Genomic DNA, 18725 nt, shown 5'->3' with positions numbered 1-18725 from the left:
ATACAGATGATGAGTTCAAACAGGTGCCATTCATACAGGTAACGAGTGGGGGACAGAAAAGCTTCTTACAGAAGACGTTACAGGTCTGTGAGAGCCAGAGATTTTCCTTGTTTGAGGTGACCAAATACTTATTTTCCACCCTAATTTAGGAATAAATTCTTTACAAATCCTACCATGTGAATTCATGGATTTTTTTTCCACATTCTGTCTCTCACAGTTGAAGTGTACCTCTGGTGCAAATTACTGACCTCTGTCATCATTTTAAGCGGGGGAACTTGCACAATCGGTGGCTGACTAAATACTTTTTTGCCCCACTGTATATATATGGAGAGAGCGAGTATGCATAGTAGTACGGCTAACAAACAGCCATTATAATTCGTCATACGATGAGAACAGGACAAATCAAAGTTGACAATGACTAATTAATATTGTGCCGAACACAGTCCAAAAGATTCAATAAGCTACATCAGTGTCTACTGTTTACTATCATAACCAAGTGGCTAACAAACATCACTATACCTACTAATTAATGTTGTGGTCAGTGCTATCCTCTTTGCTGTTGCATGCCGGGGCAGCAGGTTGAGGGTCACAGACGCCAACAGACTAAATAAACTTATCCACAAGACCAGTAATGTTGTGGGGATGGAGCTGGACTCCATTAGGGTGGTGTCTGAGAGGCGGATGTTGTCCAAGATAAGGAAAATCATGGATAATACCTCCCACCCACTCCATGACATGCTGGCTAATCACAGGAGCACGCTCAGAGAGACACTGATATTACCAAAAAGCACCACTGACCGACACAGGAAACCATTCCTACCTGTGGCCATCTCCCTGTACAACTCCTCCATCTAATACACTCTTTTTGCACACGTTTTTTTCTACTCTGTAATATTCTTGTCAATTTTCTTGATATTTATTTATAATCACCTCTGTTAATCCTTGATATTTATAATTGAGTGATCTGTATATATTAGTGCTATTTCTTAAAATCTGTAACATAATGTATTATTTGGAGTTTAGTCTGTTACTGTTACTATTTTTACCATTTCTTCTTGGAGCAACTGTAACTCAAGTTATTTCCTTAGGGATTAATAAAGTATTGTGATTCTGATTGTTTCAGGATGACCTGCCATTATCCAATGACACATCTGCTTACCTGTATCTTTTGCTCGTTTCTCCTCCTCTTCTTTTCTCTTTTTTCTAAACTGAGCACCTGATGGCTTTGAACTTTTCTTGTCCATCTTCCTTTGGTTTTAATTTTGCACTCCAGTATGAACACCCATCCCCCAGCCCGAGGATCACCACAACATAATCTAACACACCTACACCTTAGTTCACAGATTCACTTTAGTTTATTTCTGGGATTTCACACAACCCAGGAACAAATCATGAATACATAATGGGCTCTGATTTACATTATGAATGAAATGTGCTCTATTTGGAAGCAGCCGCCCCCCTCCCCTTTTGACAGGTTGTATGTGAGACTTTAGATCATTAAACTGTAAATTATAAATTTTAACTTGTTATTGATCCCTTTACCCCGAGTCCTAAAACGTATATTTATTTTCTTACTCTTCTTATATTTATTGTTTGTTTTCGTGCACTGCTGTAACTGGAGCCTCGTTGTCTCGTCTCTCTATATACTGTTCTGTATGTAGCGGAGATGACAATAAAGTTTACTTTGACTTCAGCAGCAGCAGCGAGCATGCGCACCGAGGGCTCTGACGCTCACTTTTCGCGTATAGAATTTAGAAAAAAACATTAAATGCAGTGCAAATTATAAGTCTGTATCATAATGTCTGCTGTTTTCGTGTTTGTTGGTTTGTTTTTATTTTTTTATTTTGCGAGCTGGTTATTAAATCCCCCGCCGCCCCGTCCTGTCCTCCCTGCCGCAAGCAGAAGGCGCACGTCGCAAACCGATGGCGCCCTTAGTCCTCGCAAATGGGCGATAGAAAACCGACCGGTGCCCATGCAATCCCCAAAATGCGCTGTCATGATGTCGGGGCAGCATGGGTGCAAGCAACTTTCTTTTGCCCGTGTCGCCCATATCAAAAACCGCTACTTAGTGTAGTGTAGGGTAGGATAAAACCACTAGAGGGGGTGTGTGACCTACCAATCAAACAAGTCGGTTGTAAATTGCACTTGAATATAACACATCAAACAAACATCCAGAGATGTGCAAAGGTCTTAAGTGACCCCTCATTTCTTTATATTATGGTAGGAAAATTGGAAGTAGGTGCAATTATTTATTAAAAAGTATGCAAAGATACAGGGAAATACAGTATGTAAGGCAAGAACAGAGTTTGTACAATTCTAATGAGCTTTAAAGTCAATATTTGGCATGACAACCTTTATTCTTCCAGTCTGAACCCTCTAAGGGAGCTTTCATGTCATGTCTTCAGGAATAGTTCTCCAGGCTTCTTGAAGGACATTCAGAGCTTTCTTTGGATGTTTCTGCCTTTTGTTCTGTTCTCTGTTAACATGATCCCACACTGTTTCAGTAATGTTGAGGTGCAGGCGCTGGGGAGGCCAATCCAGGTATGGTTCTACTGTGTTGTTTAGGATCACTGTCCTGGTGAAGACAATGAAGCTGCTGCCAATCAGAAGCTTTACAGATGGTACTGCACGATGGATCAAAGTGTTATGTGCTTTGTATGTTCATAACTTCCATCAGTTTTCACTCCAACACCACTGGCTGAAATGCAAACCATGACACAGCTTTCATCATGTTTTATATGTGGCTGTCCATACTCACTGTTGTACCTCTAATAATAAATAAATTACCATTAAATATTGCCATTATCTGTGGCATTTTTCATAAATTCAACTCAAGAAATGGAAACGATGATGCGTTTTTGACAGGCTGCTAGCAACAAAGAGAATTTAAAAGTGGTTCCAATTTGTTTTTTGTGTAGACACAAACACTGGCTCATCCCACGAGTTAGTTGCTTTTTTTATACTTCAATGACTCATAGGTTAGTGTTGGTGGCTTAACAAAAATATTCTTCAGAAAAATGGTCAGATACAACAACTGGAATGAAAATGAGTGAAGAAATGAGTGAAGAAGGAGCCAACATCCAAATAAAAACTTTGAAGAAAGGCTCATTGGAAACAAAATAAAAAGAAATGAGGGGTGACTCAAGACTTTTGCACTGAACTACACATAATCTTTAAATTAATTGAACAAACGACACAGAGACGGGTTGAGGTCTGGTTTAAACATTTATATTGTGATTTTCAGTTTATATGCAAGAGGAAACATTTACTCTCATCTGCAAACATTTTTCTTCATCTGGCCCCACGTGTTCGCCTCAGCACATCGATATAACTTACATACTGTACTGCAGCAAACATCCCGGTAAGGACAATGACGCTCAGTTATAAGAAAGAAAAAAAAAAGATACACTGTCTTCAAGGCCTTGTATGGAATCTACACCACCCCACACCAAAGCCAGTCTAAATGATCTGAAATATTCATGATATGTCATCCTGGCACACACGGACATGTCGAAGGACAGCACTAGCACCCTAAAAACGAAGGCATCGCTGCTAGAAATGGAAACCCTTCATAGTCGACCCTCTAGATAACCTCTGACCCTGTGCACCAAGAGATGGAGCAGCAATGGCACCACGAGGAAACGAGATTCCATAGACACAAAGTTGAGTTGAACATTCAGATGATTTGTGTTATAATAAACTACATGATTCGATGCTCTGTACATTAACCGGATAAAATGCATCTCTCCTTCGATACTTCACGTGGCTGAATCCAGCCGGTGCTCGCCACTTCCTGGACGGGGAACTTAAGAAGGCGGCGGGGGAACCAACGGTAACCGAGCAGCAGCTGCAACTGTACAGATACAAACTGAAGGATAAGGTCCGAAATCAAGCCAGCACACAGGGAACTCACACAGTCCACAAAGATAACCACCCCAGGCCTCCTCCTCCTCTCTCCTTTTCTACAAAGTCCAGTACAAGTTTTGCATTAAATTAAATCCAGCTGCACAGTCCATGCCATTTTTTTTGGAAACCTTTAGAAGATACTTCCTTTCTGTTTCGACCTCTGTGCAAGACTTTAAGAGTAAGGCTTCCTTCTGATTTGCATTTGTCAAGTGGTGAAACAGTCTAGAAACGCTTAAGACAAAAGATTTTACTGAATCATTGCCTTTCTTTTCTTCCAGATACATTCCATTGTGCGCTAATGTTGATCTGCTCCTCTCTAGGCTTTAATCTATTTAAAAGACACTTACACATATAAAAAAAAATCCTTCCATTTACCAATCTTTAAATAATTTTATATAAAAGCAAACCTGACAATCCCTGTTCCATGAAGGCCCTCCCTAATGATGATTAACTACTACCACCATACCATCACATACGCATGCATGCACTCAATGCATGGATGCACGTTCAGTCCATTTCTCTCTCTCTCACACACACACACACACACACACGCACGCACACACATGCACGCACACAGCTTCATGTTTTACAGCTTGTTGTTTACATGTTGTCCATGCAGTACCAAAGCAGAGAGATCATGATGAGTTTTTGTTGTTTTCTGTGTTGCGTCTCCAGTAACGTGGCACAAACTTGTGGCAAAGAAGCAGATGCATGATTTGGCTCAGACCTGGATCCAATAATATTTGCACAAAGTCTTATTATTAGTGTTTACTCAGAGCTGCTTGGTGTACCAGACAAGTGGGGTTATACCGTACGGGGCAAAAACTTCATGTTCCAGAGAGCTTGGATAGTTTAGACACCTCCAACTTAACCTGTTTGAGTCTAAAGTGTCCCAGTATTGTAAACCTCACTCATCCAGAAAGCCAAGCAATAAAAAAAATGAAGAACTAGCAAACACTAATTGAAGATGGTCTGGTTTGGCTTTTAGTATATACACAGTCATTTATTATCGTGTCCCCAGGAGAAGAAAAGAGTAGTCCACTAATGCATTTTTACTTCACTATATCATTTCATTGTCTATTCATTAGTCTTCATCGTGTCCTTATCGACAAGTTCAACTACTATCCAGTAAGCTTGGTGCCATCCCCTCTTTTGGGTGGGGCAGGAGGGGGTCCTCGTCGTAGTGTTGCATAGCCTGAGATGTTTCCGGACATATAGCCACCGTTTCCTCCGTTGCTTTGCTTTCCTTGGTCCAGGAGCAGCTCAGGAGGCGGCGGGGGCAGCGCCATGTCGTCCATGGTCCCCGCGGGGTCCAACTTGCCTGAGAGGCCGGCGGAGTTGGTGGAGCCCTGGCGTCCCACTGACTTTCGCCTCAGTGTCCTGTTCAGATCCTCCAAGAAGTTGGGCTGGCCTGAGCTACCTTTTGGGGAAGTCGGTGGAGGTGGCGAGAGCGGAGGTGGTTCTGGGGTGTTGTTACTACGCCGCCCGAGCGTGGGCGGAGGAGTCTTTTTCAGGGAGTTCTTTCCCCATGTTGAGTTACTGACGAGGGAGATGGGTGGTGGTGGAGGAGGAGCCTGGGGCTGGGGATTCACCACTGCTACTCGAGGAGGTCCGCCCGTATGGGCGTCATTACCTGGAGGTGGTGGAGGGGGGAAGAGCTCGGAGGCAGGTGGAGGAGGTGGGAAGTAGGCGCACTCAGGAGGTGGGGAAGGGAAGTCGCCACCAGACTGCTTTGCCTGGCTTACCTTGGCCTGCAGTGCCAGGGGCAGGTTAGCCAGGTTGAGCTTTCCTGGTTTTGGGGGAGCAGGAGGTCCATTTGAGGGCTCCTTTGAAGGCGATCCATTGGAGGGAGGACATGAGGAGGGAGGGGCGGTGTTGCCTTGGGGAGCAAACTTGCTGAGCAAATTTCTCCTGGATTCCTCGTAGGAGTTTGAGGCGTTGGACTTGATGCTGGAGTTCCTCTGGGGGGTGGGAGGAGGTTTCTTGCCTCCAAAACTAGAGGAACCAGAGGGTGACCTCCTTATGGGGGAGCCCATGTTTCCAGAAGGAAGGGGAGGAGGAGGTGGCGTCGGACCTGTGACTGGTGCTGGGGGAGGTGGAGGAGGAGGAGGAGGTGGTGGTGGTTGAGCAGGGAAGCCGGTGTTGCTGTCTGGAGGAGGAGGGGGGAATTCGGGAGACTGCAGCTGCTGGCCACCCCCACGCTGCCATTTTGGTTTGGTTTTAACTGCAGGGGGAGAGAGTGGGGCTTTCGAAGCCTCCATTTGATTGCCTGCTTGGGATGAAGCTCCTGGGAACTGACTGGCTAGCTGTTTCACCAGAGACATGGTGGGAGGGGCTCCTGTGGAAATGGTTGGTGGCTTAGACAAACTATGCTGCTTAGGCAGAGTTGGAGGGGGTTGAGTGGAGGTGTGGCCTGTCTGGAGGCTGAACTGCTTCTTAAGGGGTGCAGGTAGAGGAGGGGGTGGTGGTGGAGCTGGGGTCGGGCAACTCATTGTAGCAGGAGGCGGGGCAGGAGGGAAAGGGGAGACTGGTGACATGGGCTTGGGGGCAGTATGAGGGAGAAAGCCTGGGTTGAAGTTTTTCAGTGGTGCTGCCAGGGGTGCAGGAGGAGGTGGAAACTGGGCCGGTACTTGGAACTGTTGAGGAGGAGGAGGTGGTGGCGGCGGTGGCGGAGGTGGAGGAGGCGGGGGTGGTGGTGTGGGGGCAGGTGGTGGGGAATACTCGAGCCCGCCGTTTGGAGACGGGAGGTCCCGCGGCGGGCTGGGAAACCGCTCCTTCAGCGCTTGCTTGAGTCCACTGTGGTAGACAGGCTGACTCACGGGAGCAGCTGCAATAGCTGGTGGCGGTGGGGGCGGCGGAGGGGGAGGAAATGCAATTCCATTGGTCTGTGGAGCAGGCAGAGGAACTGGCGGTGGAGGGATGAAAGCCGGTGGAGGGATGAAAGCCGGTGGAGGGATGAAAGCCGGTGGAGTAGCCGGACTGGGTGGGCCCAGTTTCAGCACAGCCATGGCAGACCCGGGGGTTGGCATGGACGGTGGAGGGGGAGGTGGTGGTGGAGGAGGCGGGGGCACATTAGTCCTTGCGGCAATGTGATTGACGTTTGGTTTGATGGCCTGCAGTGCAGGTGGTGTCAGAGTCGTGGGCAGAACCTGCTGGGCTGTAGCAGGGAGGTGAAAAGGTATCTTGCCTCCTTTCTGGTTCTGCAGCCTGGTGATGGTGCTGTATTTGTACATTGTGAGAGCCGGCGACTGATATGACACCGTCTGGACTGGTGGAGGGGGTGGGGGAGGCGGTGGTGGAGGTGGCGGAGGTGGAGGGGGTGCGGGAGCTGGTTGCTGCTGCTCCTGTGGGGGCATGTGGTTGTAGTTGCTGAAGGCCTGTGACTGTTGCTGCTTCTGCAGCTGCTGTTGATGTAGTTGAGCAGACTGTGGTGGTTGTAGCGGTGGCGGTGGTGCTGCCTGCGGTGGTGGTGGCGGAACTGCCTCCTGAGGAGACGGATGCTGGGGAGGCGGGTGCTGGTGCTGCTGCTGCAGCTGAATTGGCGTCTGGGGTTGCACCAATGGGTGCTGATGCTGTGGGGGGTGCTGCTGCTGCTGATGTTGGGGGTGGGGCTGAGACTGAGGCCGTGATGGAGGCTGCGCCTGAGGCTGCTGCGGAGGCGGCGTCAGGGCTGAGTGGTCAACTGAATGCTGGCTGTGATGCCGGTGGCTGTGGGAACCGTGCGGCAGCGTGGCCCCTCTGGATGCCTCCATTCTCATCTGCGGAGAACAGAGCGAGTGTTAGGCTTTGTCACGTGACTCACACATCCTCCTGCAAACACGCGACTTTAACACGCTGAAACTCATACCTTTGAGTTTTCCTCAATCTGGGTACCCCTCTTCCAGGCCTCTGAAAATATGGAGCTCACCACGCTCTGGGAACGCCCATGAGAGGAGCCCGTATCCACCCCGCTGTCAGAATGGCCCGAATGATTCGACTGGGACTCTGAAAAAACAAATGAAAAACTGTAAAAAGGCCTCTTATCAATTAGTAATATTGGAAATACATCATAGATGAGTCACAAATCCTTCTTAAAAATTTAAAAGATTTGACATAGAATATTTATTATGTACATCTTTTTGCTGTTTCTCAGCATTCTCCAACACAAATGTGTTTCTTTTTAGTGAATCAAGCGAGTTAAAAGTCTAGTGCCTGTTTGCATTCTTGTTCTGTGTTCAGAGTGACCTCTAACAGTAGTGAGCATGTCTGAATACACTTTACAATACGCTCCACTTCTATCTGGTAGCATAACTAGCATAACTTAGCATTGACTTAGTAAAAAAAAATGGAAGTGCTTTTGTTTTTAAAGCTAAATTGCTTCCATGTTGAATTAACTATACACTGGACATGATGATGCGTTTAAAGGAGCCATTAGTGGTGCTTAGCCTAGCTCGTGAGCGAACCGGGTATGCTGGCGGAGCTGGAGCCAGATCTGATGCTAGACGTAGAGAGAGAGGACCAATCGTAGGCTGCCTCTGTCCTCTTCATGGCTTCCTGGTAGTTCAAATACAGCTGCTTCCCATACTGTATGAGATCGAAGAACACAGATGCATTTCATAAATTAAAACAAAACATTTATCTGCTTATTTCTTTGCCTTGAACAGTAACTCTGCTTCAAACCAACCTTTGCGATGCGGATTCCATTCACCCACTGGTGCAGCGTCCTCACATCATCGCAGCACAGATACTTGATGTACTGGGACTTCTTCTGGATTTGTGGATGCTGCAAATAAAACAAGTATTATGAACATTAAGTGCTCTGCACAGACACTGCAAAACGATTCAAAATAAAAGGATTTTTTTAAACAAATAACATGTGCAATTGACATCGAAGCATCCTCTTGCAATTTATTAGACAAGTGCTTATTCATTACATTAAATGCAGTCAGTAAATAAACTTTCTATTCTGATTAAACTAATCCAATCAGCTTCTTTGGAAAAGATCTCCAGAGACATTTTCTAATAGCAGACTAATGGTACTAAGTGCATGGGGGTAACAGTGAAGCGCTAAGACTGCATATCTCTGGGGACTACAAGAACCATTTGATGTGTTCAAACCTCTACTTTAAACAGATGCAAAGGAGGACACGTGTACATCCCACCCATGTTATAATGCCTCATTTCTCTTGTTATAAATTTCTTCAGATATGCAGACATCTAATTATTTGACTTGCAAAATGTGTTTACAAGATCTGTATCACACACAGAACTGGACATCATCTGTAGCTTTCTTAGCCAAGTGCTCATTTGTGCCGGTTTAGGTCTCTGGAGGAACATTAAGACCTGCTGTTATTTGCAGGCCAATCAGGACAACGCAACGTTTCACCATGCAGTTACAGGGATTCACCTTCAAGGCCAGGCAGTAGTCAGTGGGAGCTTTGTATTTGCTGCGGTAGTCCTGCCCGTAATACACGTTAACATGGTCCAACTGCAGGAAGCACACGAGATCTCTGGATGCCTGTGGAGAAAGAGAGGCAGGGGACGGTGTCATGTACTGATGCGTGGTTGACCTAAAAGAGACCGCTGTTGGCTGCTGCTGCTCTGTGTGAAGAAACTGAATTTTACCCACCACGTTTGTGCTGTCGTTGTATAGAAACATGGAGCTTCACTCAAGCTGTTTTAGTGCATGAGTGAAGCAGTTGCAGAATGGCTTGAAATAATTATGCAAAGTCCTTCATTTGTCTACGTTTTGTGTGTATATGCTATTAAAGGTCTAACTTACATCTAGAATGCCCTATTCAGTATCAAAGCTGGGACTGAAATGTACTATGGGACTTCTACATGTCTCCATGGTGCCACAGTGAACTGCAAGTGTTAAAATTTGAAAATTACTTGGGAGGATGGTGGTGTTAAAAAGGGAGCATGTGCACTCAAACGCCACGCACACAACTGCTGTTCTTCAAAGTGATCAAAACCAAACAGGAAATGCCACAAATCATGAGTGGATCTGCTTCTCATAACCCTAAATGCCACATTTCTGTTCCTAATCTTCATTTCTGCGTCCGAGTAGCATGATCGTACACCAGCCGTCACTGACCTTGGCTTTGCCTTTGGGGACATAGTAGATCCCCGAAGCCCTGAGGAGGAAGTAACGCTTCTTCCATGACTTTTTCCCATCTTCTTTGAGCCACAAGATGCCCTCGATCTCTGGCACAGACACTGAGCCACCACAGAAACATTCCTGAAGTAATGCACAAAAACCCATTAAATAATTCATCTAAGTAACGCTCCAGATTAGCAGGAATGATAGAAACGTCTGCAGTTTGCTTTATAAAACACCATCTTACCTCTAATAAAGCCTCTTTGTTCCTGTCGGCCATTTCTGATGTCTCCTTCCGCCCCAGCAAATAGTTCTGGAAGCAATTGAGTAAAACAGTGAAGTCAGTGGAGGGATGGGAGGGGGAGAAAGTCTCACCTTATCCTATGTGTAAATAAATTATTCACTTTCACTTGCTTTGACCTACTTCTGACACTCCTACACAAACACACACACTGTTATTCACTCTCTGGCTCTATGCAGGCACTCAGCATGCATAAACAATGCTTCTGCGCGTATAACATACACAGTCGGCATTTGCACACCGAACGCAGAGCAGTTAAAAGAGGAGAGGATGTTATCTGCCCCTCGGTCTGTTGAACACGCCACCATACGTGTGCAGCTTTAACGTAATGGGCGGTCACCTGAGGGTTCTTGAAGAGGGCGTATTTCTCAATGCGCTCTATGAACATGAGCTTGTTGTGGCTGTCCCGGGTCCAGTTTAGCAGATTCTCCACCAGGTTCTCGTGGTCCTCAAAAATACGCTCTGAGAAAAAGGAGGAGCGAGAACAGGTAATGAAGAACAGGCGAGAACAGGTTTCTTTTGCCGCCCTGGAACTGGGGCCGTGACTATTACATATTACTTTGTGTATTATGCCGCGAGAACCCCTGAACTTCGACCCTATGCTACAAGCGCAGATTAAAGCAAAACCATAAACAATGTTTATTCAACTCAGGCGATTGCTCCCTTACCCATCTGCAGCTCAGTGATGGTTTCCACCAGAGACCAGTCAGGGCTGTATCCACAGTGGGACTTATCCAGCAGGCTGTCTAGCACCTGCCTGACTGTCTGCCGCTCGTCTACCATCATGGTCTTTGAGCTCTCGTCGGACATGTGGACCCTGATCACCAGCTGAGGAAGGCCAAGAGGGAAACGCTAAAACATGATATCAATATGTAAGATTTATCGTCATGCATGCGTTAGATCGGGAGGGGGTCAAACATAAGGCTTGGGGGCCAGAATTAGCCCAGCAAATACTCCAATAAGGCTCAGCTTTGGAAAATGCGGAGGGAACGGTAAACCTCAGCCTCCTAGTAGATGCTAAGAATTTGGAAGTGTTAGGTGATCTTCAGGAAATTTGACCTTTAACCTTCATGTCAAGGTCACTGGAATTCAAACTCTTCTGAGATTTTTAAATGGTAAACAGGATGATTCCTATACGGCGCTCTTCTACTCTCCCGGAGCACTCAAAGCTCTTTAACATGCCTCATTCAATCATTCACACTACCATTCTTAAAAGCTTGTAAGTGCTTACTATCCAACATTCACACACATTCACACTCTAGTGGATACATCGGTTAGTATCTTGCCCAAGGATATTTGGCATGCAGACTGGAGCAGATAGGGATTAAATCGCCAACCTACTGATCAGTAGACCCACCCCACATTTTGTATTTTAGTAGATACACCTATGGTATCAATTTGAAAATATTTTTTTTGTGTAAAAAGCTGAACATTTTCCAATTTGTAGCTTCAGTTTAGTGAAAGAATGACATCTTATCATGTGTTCATGAAGATCATGACCATGTCCCACATATGGCCACTAAACATGACTACGAATATGGCTGTAGTTTGGGCATCTTTAAGCAACCAGAACACGAAAGCTTAAACTAATCTGAACGCGACACACTCGCACACGTGCCAAATCCTGGATCACACAATCGCAGCCTCGATGTGTGAAACCAAATAAAGCCCCGGATTCCTTGACCCTCCTGCATGTCACCTCCCACCGCGACCCCGACGTCCAATCGCGTGCCAGTACGGATGATTGAAGTGAAGCGCAGACCAATGAGAACGCAGGGACAGCGATGAGTCTCAGACATGGGGGGAGTCTGACCTACATTTCTCACAGGAGACCCCCCCCCAACCACTCAGAGGGAAAAAAGTTAAATTAAATCTAACATCTAAATCCTTTAAGATCCATTTCTTATCCAGATGAAGTCAAACTGCTTCGGTGAAATTCAAATCATTGCTGGTCGTGTAAAACGCCGACAACAGGGCACGAATAATTTAGCACGTCAAAGCTCTCCTGTGTTAGCTGAGGTTTTTTTTCCTTCGCGTGTCCTGTCTGTACCAGTACCCTTTATCTAGCCATACTCTAGCTCTGTTGGCTGTAAAACTATTGGGCTTCAACCATTCATTGCATGCAAAAAAGGACACCATTCTGTTAAATGGCATTGGTCTCATTCAAAGAGACTGTTCATTCACCGGCCTGGGGGGGAAAAACAAAAGGCCTGCCTGTGTGAGGAGTCCCGTATCGACCTCGCAGTGGAAGCAAACTGTCAGTGTGGCAAGGCGCTCCTGTTGTTCAGCTGATACGCGGGATAAATAACATGTCTTATGTGGATCTGCGTTATATTTCTGAAGCCCGTCTCCGCTTCCTTGCTCCCTCCTCCAGCAGACGCACACACATAATCAAACACTGCAATGACCTATTTTCTGCATGCTTCACTGCCTCGCTGTGAATGAAGTTCACAAAGAAATGCGGCGTGCACGAAATATGACAAGACGGCAATTATTCAAAGTCAGAAGGGCTTCATATCCCTGCACTTTCTAAGAGTCAGCGAGTTAAGAGGTGGTTCTACCTTTTTGACTTGTGCCTCCTTGATTTTCTCCAGGGCGACTCTGATCTTCTCCGCCTTCAGTTTGGCAGCTTGCTCCTCCTAGATGAACGCACAGGAGTGTGTTAATACAGCACGCACATTAAAAATGCCTTTTGATTTTATAGCCTCATCCTCGTCATACATCCGTCACTCCTTTGGCAGGAATAACACATGCAGCTATGCACAACTTCATGAAAAAAAGCATCTGGAATGATGGCGCCTTGTGTCACGGGGAGAAATCTAAATTTCCCCCATGCTCCAGGCTGCTTACCTGCCCCCTCCAACAAGATGCCATCACCTCCATTCCTACAGGTTGTGTAAGCTTCCACGTGTGTTTTATTACTTTAGCGTGAGTGTTCAATTAGACAAATAGACGGAATTATGATAAAAGACGCCGTGGCGGCATTGGCTCCTCAAAAATGGTGCTCCGCTTGCTGTATATGGTTTCATGCCGGATTCATGTGGAGCTGCGGCGGTTTCTTTTGATCATGCTATACAGCAGAAGGGGAGACAATAGTAGAAGATCCCTCAAGGGTGAGAGGCTGCAGATGAATGCAGAATCAGCTCAAAGAGCATCCATGCAGCCAACTTAAAGATGCGAACCCCCCCCAAAAAATGCTCAAAATGGGAAATATCCAGATGTGTCCGTAACTTGATTTAAAAATATGACAAAAGCGGTTTCTTCTATTCAAATGAACAAAAATCTGTTTGCCACCTTTCACACCAAGATTAAAAAAACAAAAAGTTATTCCAGCGTGATTCCCAGTCGATCAAAGTCCGCCTTGCATCCACATCTGCCGTCACCCAGAGATGACAGCGGTCGAGCTAGCTGAGACGGTGCTGAGCGAGGACTTTAGTGATGGCATGGGTTCACTCACACGCAGACATGTGTGGCCAAGACGAGCACAATTTGACTAAAACGCCAAGTGAGACAGTAGGGAGGAAAATGCCCCTCCCCCTTCCCGCTTCCTCCCCTCTCCATCACTCGTTTCCTCTCTTTACAGCAGATGCAGGGGTTTGGGAGCGTACCCAATCGAGGGGAGCATAATCCCCACAAAAAAAAGGTACCAGGAGGAAGGGCCGCCCAACCAGCAAACTCCGTTTAAAGGACCCTGAACCCTTTAGCCAATCGGGACGAGGCGGGGGAAGACCATGACCGACTATGGCCCTGAAGCTAACTCACAGAGACAAGGACGGAGAGAGTGGGTGAATGAGAAGCTGAGGTGCTGAATATTTGAAGTCATGTGTACACACGAGCATGTGTGTTCAAAGAGAGAGGGTGAGGGGTATTAACAAGTGCTCCCCAAGCCTCTTATCTCAAGAAGCCCCTGCCCACTCCTTGACCCAGACTGCCTTTTCCACATGACCGACTCTAGGGCACACACACATTAAAGCTTTAAAACCAAGAGTGTGTTTGGCCAACACATAGTGGCAGGCTTTTACCCACCCCAATGTGTGTGTGTGTGTATAAGACTGAGTAAGAGCAACAGTGACCAAGAGGTCACGCGAGTTGTACAGATTACAGTCGGGAGTCAATTTGAGTCCCACTGTGGGTTCAGCCCCAGAAATGTCAGCGTGGACAACCCGCCCCCCTCGCTCTCTCATCTATTATTCCCTCTCTACACGACACATACTCCCTGCTTTTTATTAGACATTAGACCGACTCCGATTCGACAGGCGTTTACCCTTCCACTTTCACAGTGAGCCACACCAGAGCCAATTTAAAAAAAAGAAAAAGCTCTTCTGCCTAGTCTGTAAAAAAAAAAAAAGAAAGAAAGAAAAAAGAAAAAAATCTTGGCAGCCACTTCCTTTGATGTTTTTCCACTCTCTCCCGCCTCGCTTGTTCCCAAGCATCCCGCGCTCATTCAATATTCTGATTCACGAGCGAGGAGAGGGAGAAAACTTGTGAGTCCAGGCGATCGCGGCTCGCCTTCTTCTGTTCTCTGGTGGAAAGTGTAACACTAACACATAAACCCCCTCACAGCCTGTAAAGATGCAGGCTATCACTCCTCTCCCCTTAAAAAAACAACATCATAATATACAGCTGAGTGCTCTGTTTACAGCAACAGGCACCAATGTTTTGAACCACTGACTCAATCCAAAAGATTTGGTGACTATGTCCGTGTAGCATCTCAGTTATCGTGGTATTCTAAGGAGCTTGGTGGATGTCACTAGGGGGACATGTCCTTGTCTATGGCACAACATAGAAGAGCCACCTCGAGAGGACAAGACTCAGCTGTACGTCTGCATCTAAAGGACAAAGGTCACTCTTTCAAGGATCCCAATATCCACATTTTGGACAGAGAAGACAGATGGAAGAGGAGCGAAAGAAGCCATCTATGTCCAATGTGAACGACAATCCTCGAACAGAGGGGATGGCTTACAGCACCAACTGTCTAACACCTAAAATTAAGGACGGCTTAACGCCCACTCATATCTTGCGTCAGTCGATCGCAACAGGTCACATGATAGGGTGAGGCAAGGTCCACCCAAAACCTCTGCTGATAATAACCCTTTTTCACACCTTAGCTCATGTGACGATGAACATGATCATCAAGAAACTTAAAGAAGTCCAGTCGCTTTTCTTTCCCAGCTTCTTAGATAAGGTGACTGCAAATCTTATATCCAGCTCTAAAACTTGAGGGCAGATGAGCTGACAGTGTCGCTGCCGGCACCCATTATATTCAAATAATAAAGGACATCACTGAAAGGGCTATTTTACTGCCAACAGCCACTAATGGAGATCTCTGTGTGGAAAAATGCACTGTAAACTTTCAGTTTCTAAAGACACACACTGTAACATTCTCTTCTAGTTAATCAGCATTATAGAATTTAAGGATTTAATATCCAACCAACTTGGAATCAGCTGATTTGTACTTTCTTGCTATGCATTGTGTATTAAAGGTGGGATAACTCACAAGCAATGAGCTCCAAACTACAAATATACACACATATGCTCAGCATAAACTTTGCAAAGAAGCCAAAGGCAGCGGCCAAAGCATCTACTCAGAGGTTAAAAGAGGTGATGGGAGCATCAGACACGACTTGGATTATAGAGACATTTGAATAACAAAACTAAGCTGGAGTCCAACTTAGATTTGTTTTTTCAGTTAAACACAAATTCCACTTTTGGCTAGCACGTAGGGTTATTATCTCAACTATGGGTGAATCAAGTAATGGTTTAGTCTCTATAATGCGAGAAACTCATTGTGAGCAAGCTCCATCTGCTGAAGACTGTGACATGTGACCAAAACCCACAGAGAAATCTATCAAGTAGACTTTGTTCACATTTGTTTTGCCTCTTGTGTAACCAGTTTTTCTAAAGCACAGATGAACCTTTCAAAATAAGACAAAGGCAACAAATCATGTCATTTAAAGCCCTGCAAGCCCTGGTTTCTGTTTCAGACTTCTAAACAACTCAAAATATTAAAAGTAATGATTTAATACTGTGTAATAAATGCTAATACATTAAATTTTCCCCTTGTAAGCTTTTATTGCTCAAAGACTGAGTGCAAATCAAAAGCCAGCAACATGAAGTTAGAAAGAAGGATCGAACAAAATGAAGGCCCACAGACAAAACACCACATGTGGAAGCATGTTTGAAAAAAATCCTCTGTTCTATAATCACTCTCAGCATGGACTTTACCAAAAAGACGAGCAGAGCAGAAGACAGGAGCAATGCACACAGACACAAACACGAATGCACAGGAGAGGAATGAAAGCAAAAAGTGTATGAGGAAGTCACCTTGGTCAGGAGGTGAGAAGGCTTTCCAGCTATGCTTTTCAGAATGAGCGAGGTTTCTTGGTCCAGATAGGAGTGCTTGGGTGGAGGAGAAGATGGGGGAGGAGGATAAGAGCAGAAGAAGAGACAAAATATAGAGAAGTCAGTGCCAGGTGATTCTGTGAGGCTTATTAATCACAAGTGTTTTGATCTGTTTTTGTACAGAGAAGCGTGGAAGCGAGAGAAGGTTTCATTAATGCGCAGCAGCGATGGTTGTCATTAGATACAGCTGTTGGAAAAGAGGCAATGATTATGAGAGAGAAAAGCGTGAATACACGGTATATTCTCTGAAACCTAGACTCCACAGCTACGCTATCACACCACACACACACACACACACACATCAAACACACACACAACAGCTCAATTGTAAAAATTCTGTTGCACCTAACGTCCATTAACCTTGAAACAATTAACTGTGCACACCAACTGGAGAAATTGCTCAATCATTCACAAACACACACACTTACGGTGGCCCGATCCACTTCGCCCTCTCGCGAGGTGAAGTCAAGCTGCCGTCTGGCCGGCTTACTGTTGGCTCGTCGCAGCGTGACATGCTGGAAAAGTCGGGTGGGTGCAGGCAGGTGGGGTGTGTGCGTGTGTGAGGACAGAGGCCGTGGATATAAGAAAGGATGCAAACACAGACAGTGTAAACACATGCAGGCGAAAACAGGGGGGACATGCGAGAGACTGTCATGGCCGTCCGACCACGGCATTGCTTTTGTTAGTGAACAATAGGTAGGTGTTGACATTGTAATCCGAGTCACACTTGAGATTGCAATGCATTCACCGACAGCATCGAATGCACAATACAGAGGCTGCATTGTGCATTTACTTTGGATAGACTTCAGGCATGCAGTTCCTTCCAATCAGTATGTGTGTATAAACATGCTTGGCTTCATTAAGGTCTATGCTTAGTACTTTCTCACTTCTCCTGACTTACAAACTGAACTGACCGCAGTCCTTGTGTACATTACACTTACCGTCACATCTGGAAAGACTCATTTAAACCGTCTGATACGTCTATGTGTGTGTTTCAGTGTGGCTCGTACCTCTGTATTGGTTTGGTTTTGTCCTTGTGAGATTGGGCTGCCCTGGCTCTCCACCTCTCCTCCTGTCACTTTATCCGTATCCAGGGAGTCCATGCTCGAAGCTGAGGCACATGCTGAGTTCACACTAGACCGCTGGGATGGTGCGTCCTGCTCGGTGACAGCACCGACCGAACCAGTCCTCCGATGCTGCCCTCCGCCGCCGGACGATCCGGACGAGGGCCGCCGGATGGTGCTGGAGGAAAATGAGGACGAGGAGGAGGAAGAGGAGGACGTCTGACGTGCCGCTTCATCCATGCTCAGGGAGGCCTTCTCTAGCTGAGAGGTGATGTCATCTAGGGAGATGTTAGAGGCCGCGGGGCGAGCAGTGGCGCTGCCACCTCGTACCGTGTTGGCCGGTGATGCTCGAGTACTGCTGCTTGCACTTCCTGTTGGGGCGGGTTTCAATTTGACAGTGAAATTAATATTTGATTGAATTAAATATTGACACAAGAAAGATCTCAACAAAACTGACTGTTTTCTACAAAGCTTCACCTTTTCTCTCTCTGTTATAACTTTGCAGGTGTTTATTTCTCTCAACCCCAGTTTTACACTTTTGTTTCATCCCACAAAGACTTCCTTCTTTTTGATGCACAGCAGTGTTTCCTAACCACAGGGGGTATATTTGTGTTGCAGCTAGGGGGGACATGGAAAGATTACCAATGGTATCAATTTCAAAATCCTAAACATGAAAAAATGGTTGATATAGGTAGCCTAAAATGTGGATAAGTAATTGAACTTGTTTGCTAAATGCAGTATGTATATGGAATACAAATACAGCTGCTGAATAAACAGCAAAAACTACAAGCTAGCTAAGAGCATGAATAAAAAGGTGGAAACCAGCAGTGTAGAGCAGGGGTGTCAATATAAGGCCAGGGGAACAGAATTCCCCCCCCAAAGACTCCAATCTGGCCAGCTCGATGGCTTTTGAAGATTTCAGACTTTAGTTTTACAGCTCATACTGCCCTACTTTTTCTTACATTAAGATATT

At 45.8% G+C, this 18725-nt stretch overlaps 1 protein-coding gene across 7 annotated transcripts in view; it reads right to left on the bottom strand.

Moving 5' to 3' along the window:
* Positions 1-3212: 3212 nt before the first annotated feature.
* raph1b (Ras association (RalGDS/AF-6) and pleckstrin homology domains 1b) overlaps positions 3213-18725 on the bottom strand; it is a 39655-nt gene continuing 24142 nt past the window's right edge. For 5 of the 7 annotated variants that reach the window (XM_076879822.1, XM_076879823.1, XM_076879825.1 and 2 more), the window contains exons 6-18: positions 17699-18123; positions 17117-17203; positions 16611-16685; positions 12848-12925; positions 10955-11114; positions 10627-10748; positions 10233-10298; positions 9983-10126; positions 9293-9403; positions 8570-8668; positions 8349-8469; positions 7754-7890; positions 3213-7664 (exon numbers count right to left, since the gene is read on the bottom strand). In XM_076879822.1, coding sequence (XP_076735937.1) covers positions 5028-7664; positions 7754-7890; positions 8349-8469; positions 8570-8668; positions 9293-9403; positions 9983-10126; positions 10233-10298; positions 10627-10748; positions 10955-11114; positions 12848-12925; positions 16611-16685; positions 17117-17203; positions 17699-18123 — 4262 coding nt within the window. In that variant the 3' untranslated portion in view covers positions 3213-5027. The remainder of the gene's footprint in view (positions 7665-7753; positions 7891-8348; positions 8470-8569; positions 8669-9292; positions 9404-9982; positions 10127-10232; positions 10299-10626; positions 10749-10954; positions 11115-12847; positions 12926-16610; positions 16686-17116; positions 17204-17698; positions 18124-18725) is intronic. The other 2 variants (XM_076879827.1, XM_076879828.1) reach the window with 2 other exon arrangements.

The sequence above is a fragment of the Maylandia zebra genome, linkage group LG23, assembly GCF_041146795.1.
Source record: "Maylandia zebra isolate NMK-2024a linkage group LG23, Mzebra_GT3a, whole genome shotgun sequence".
NCBI classification, from domain to species: domain Eukaryota; kingdom Metazoa; phylum Chordata; class Actinopteri; order Cichliformes; family Cichlidae; genus Maylandia; species Maylandia zebra.
This window is presented reverse-complemented; position numbering and strand designations above follow the sequence as displayed.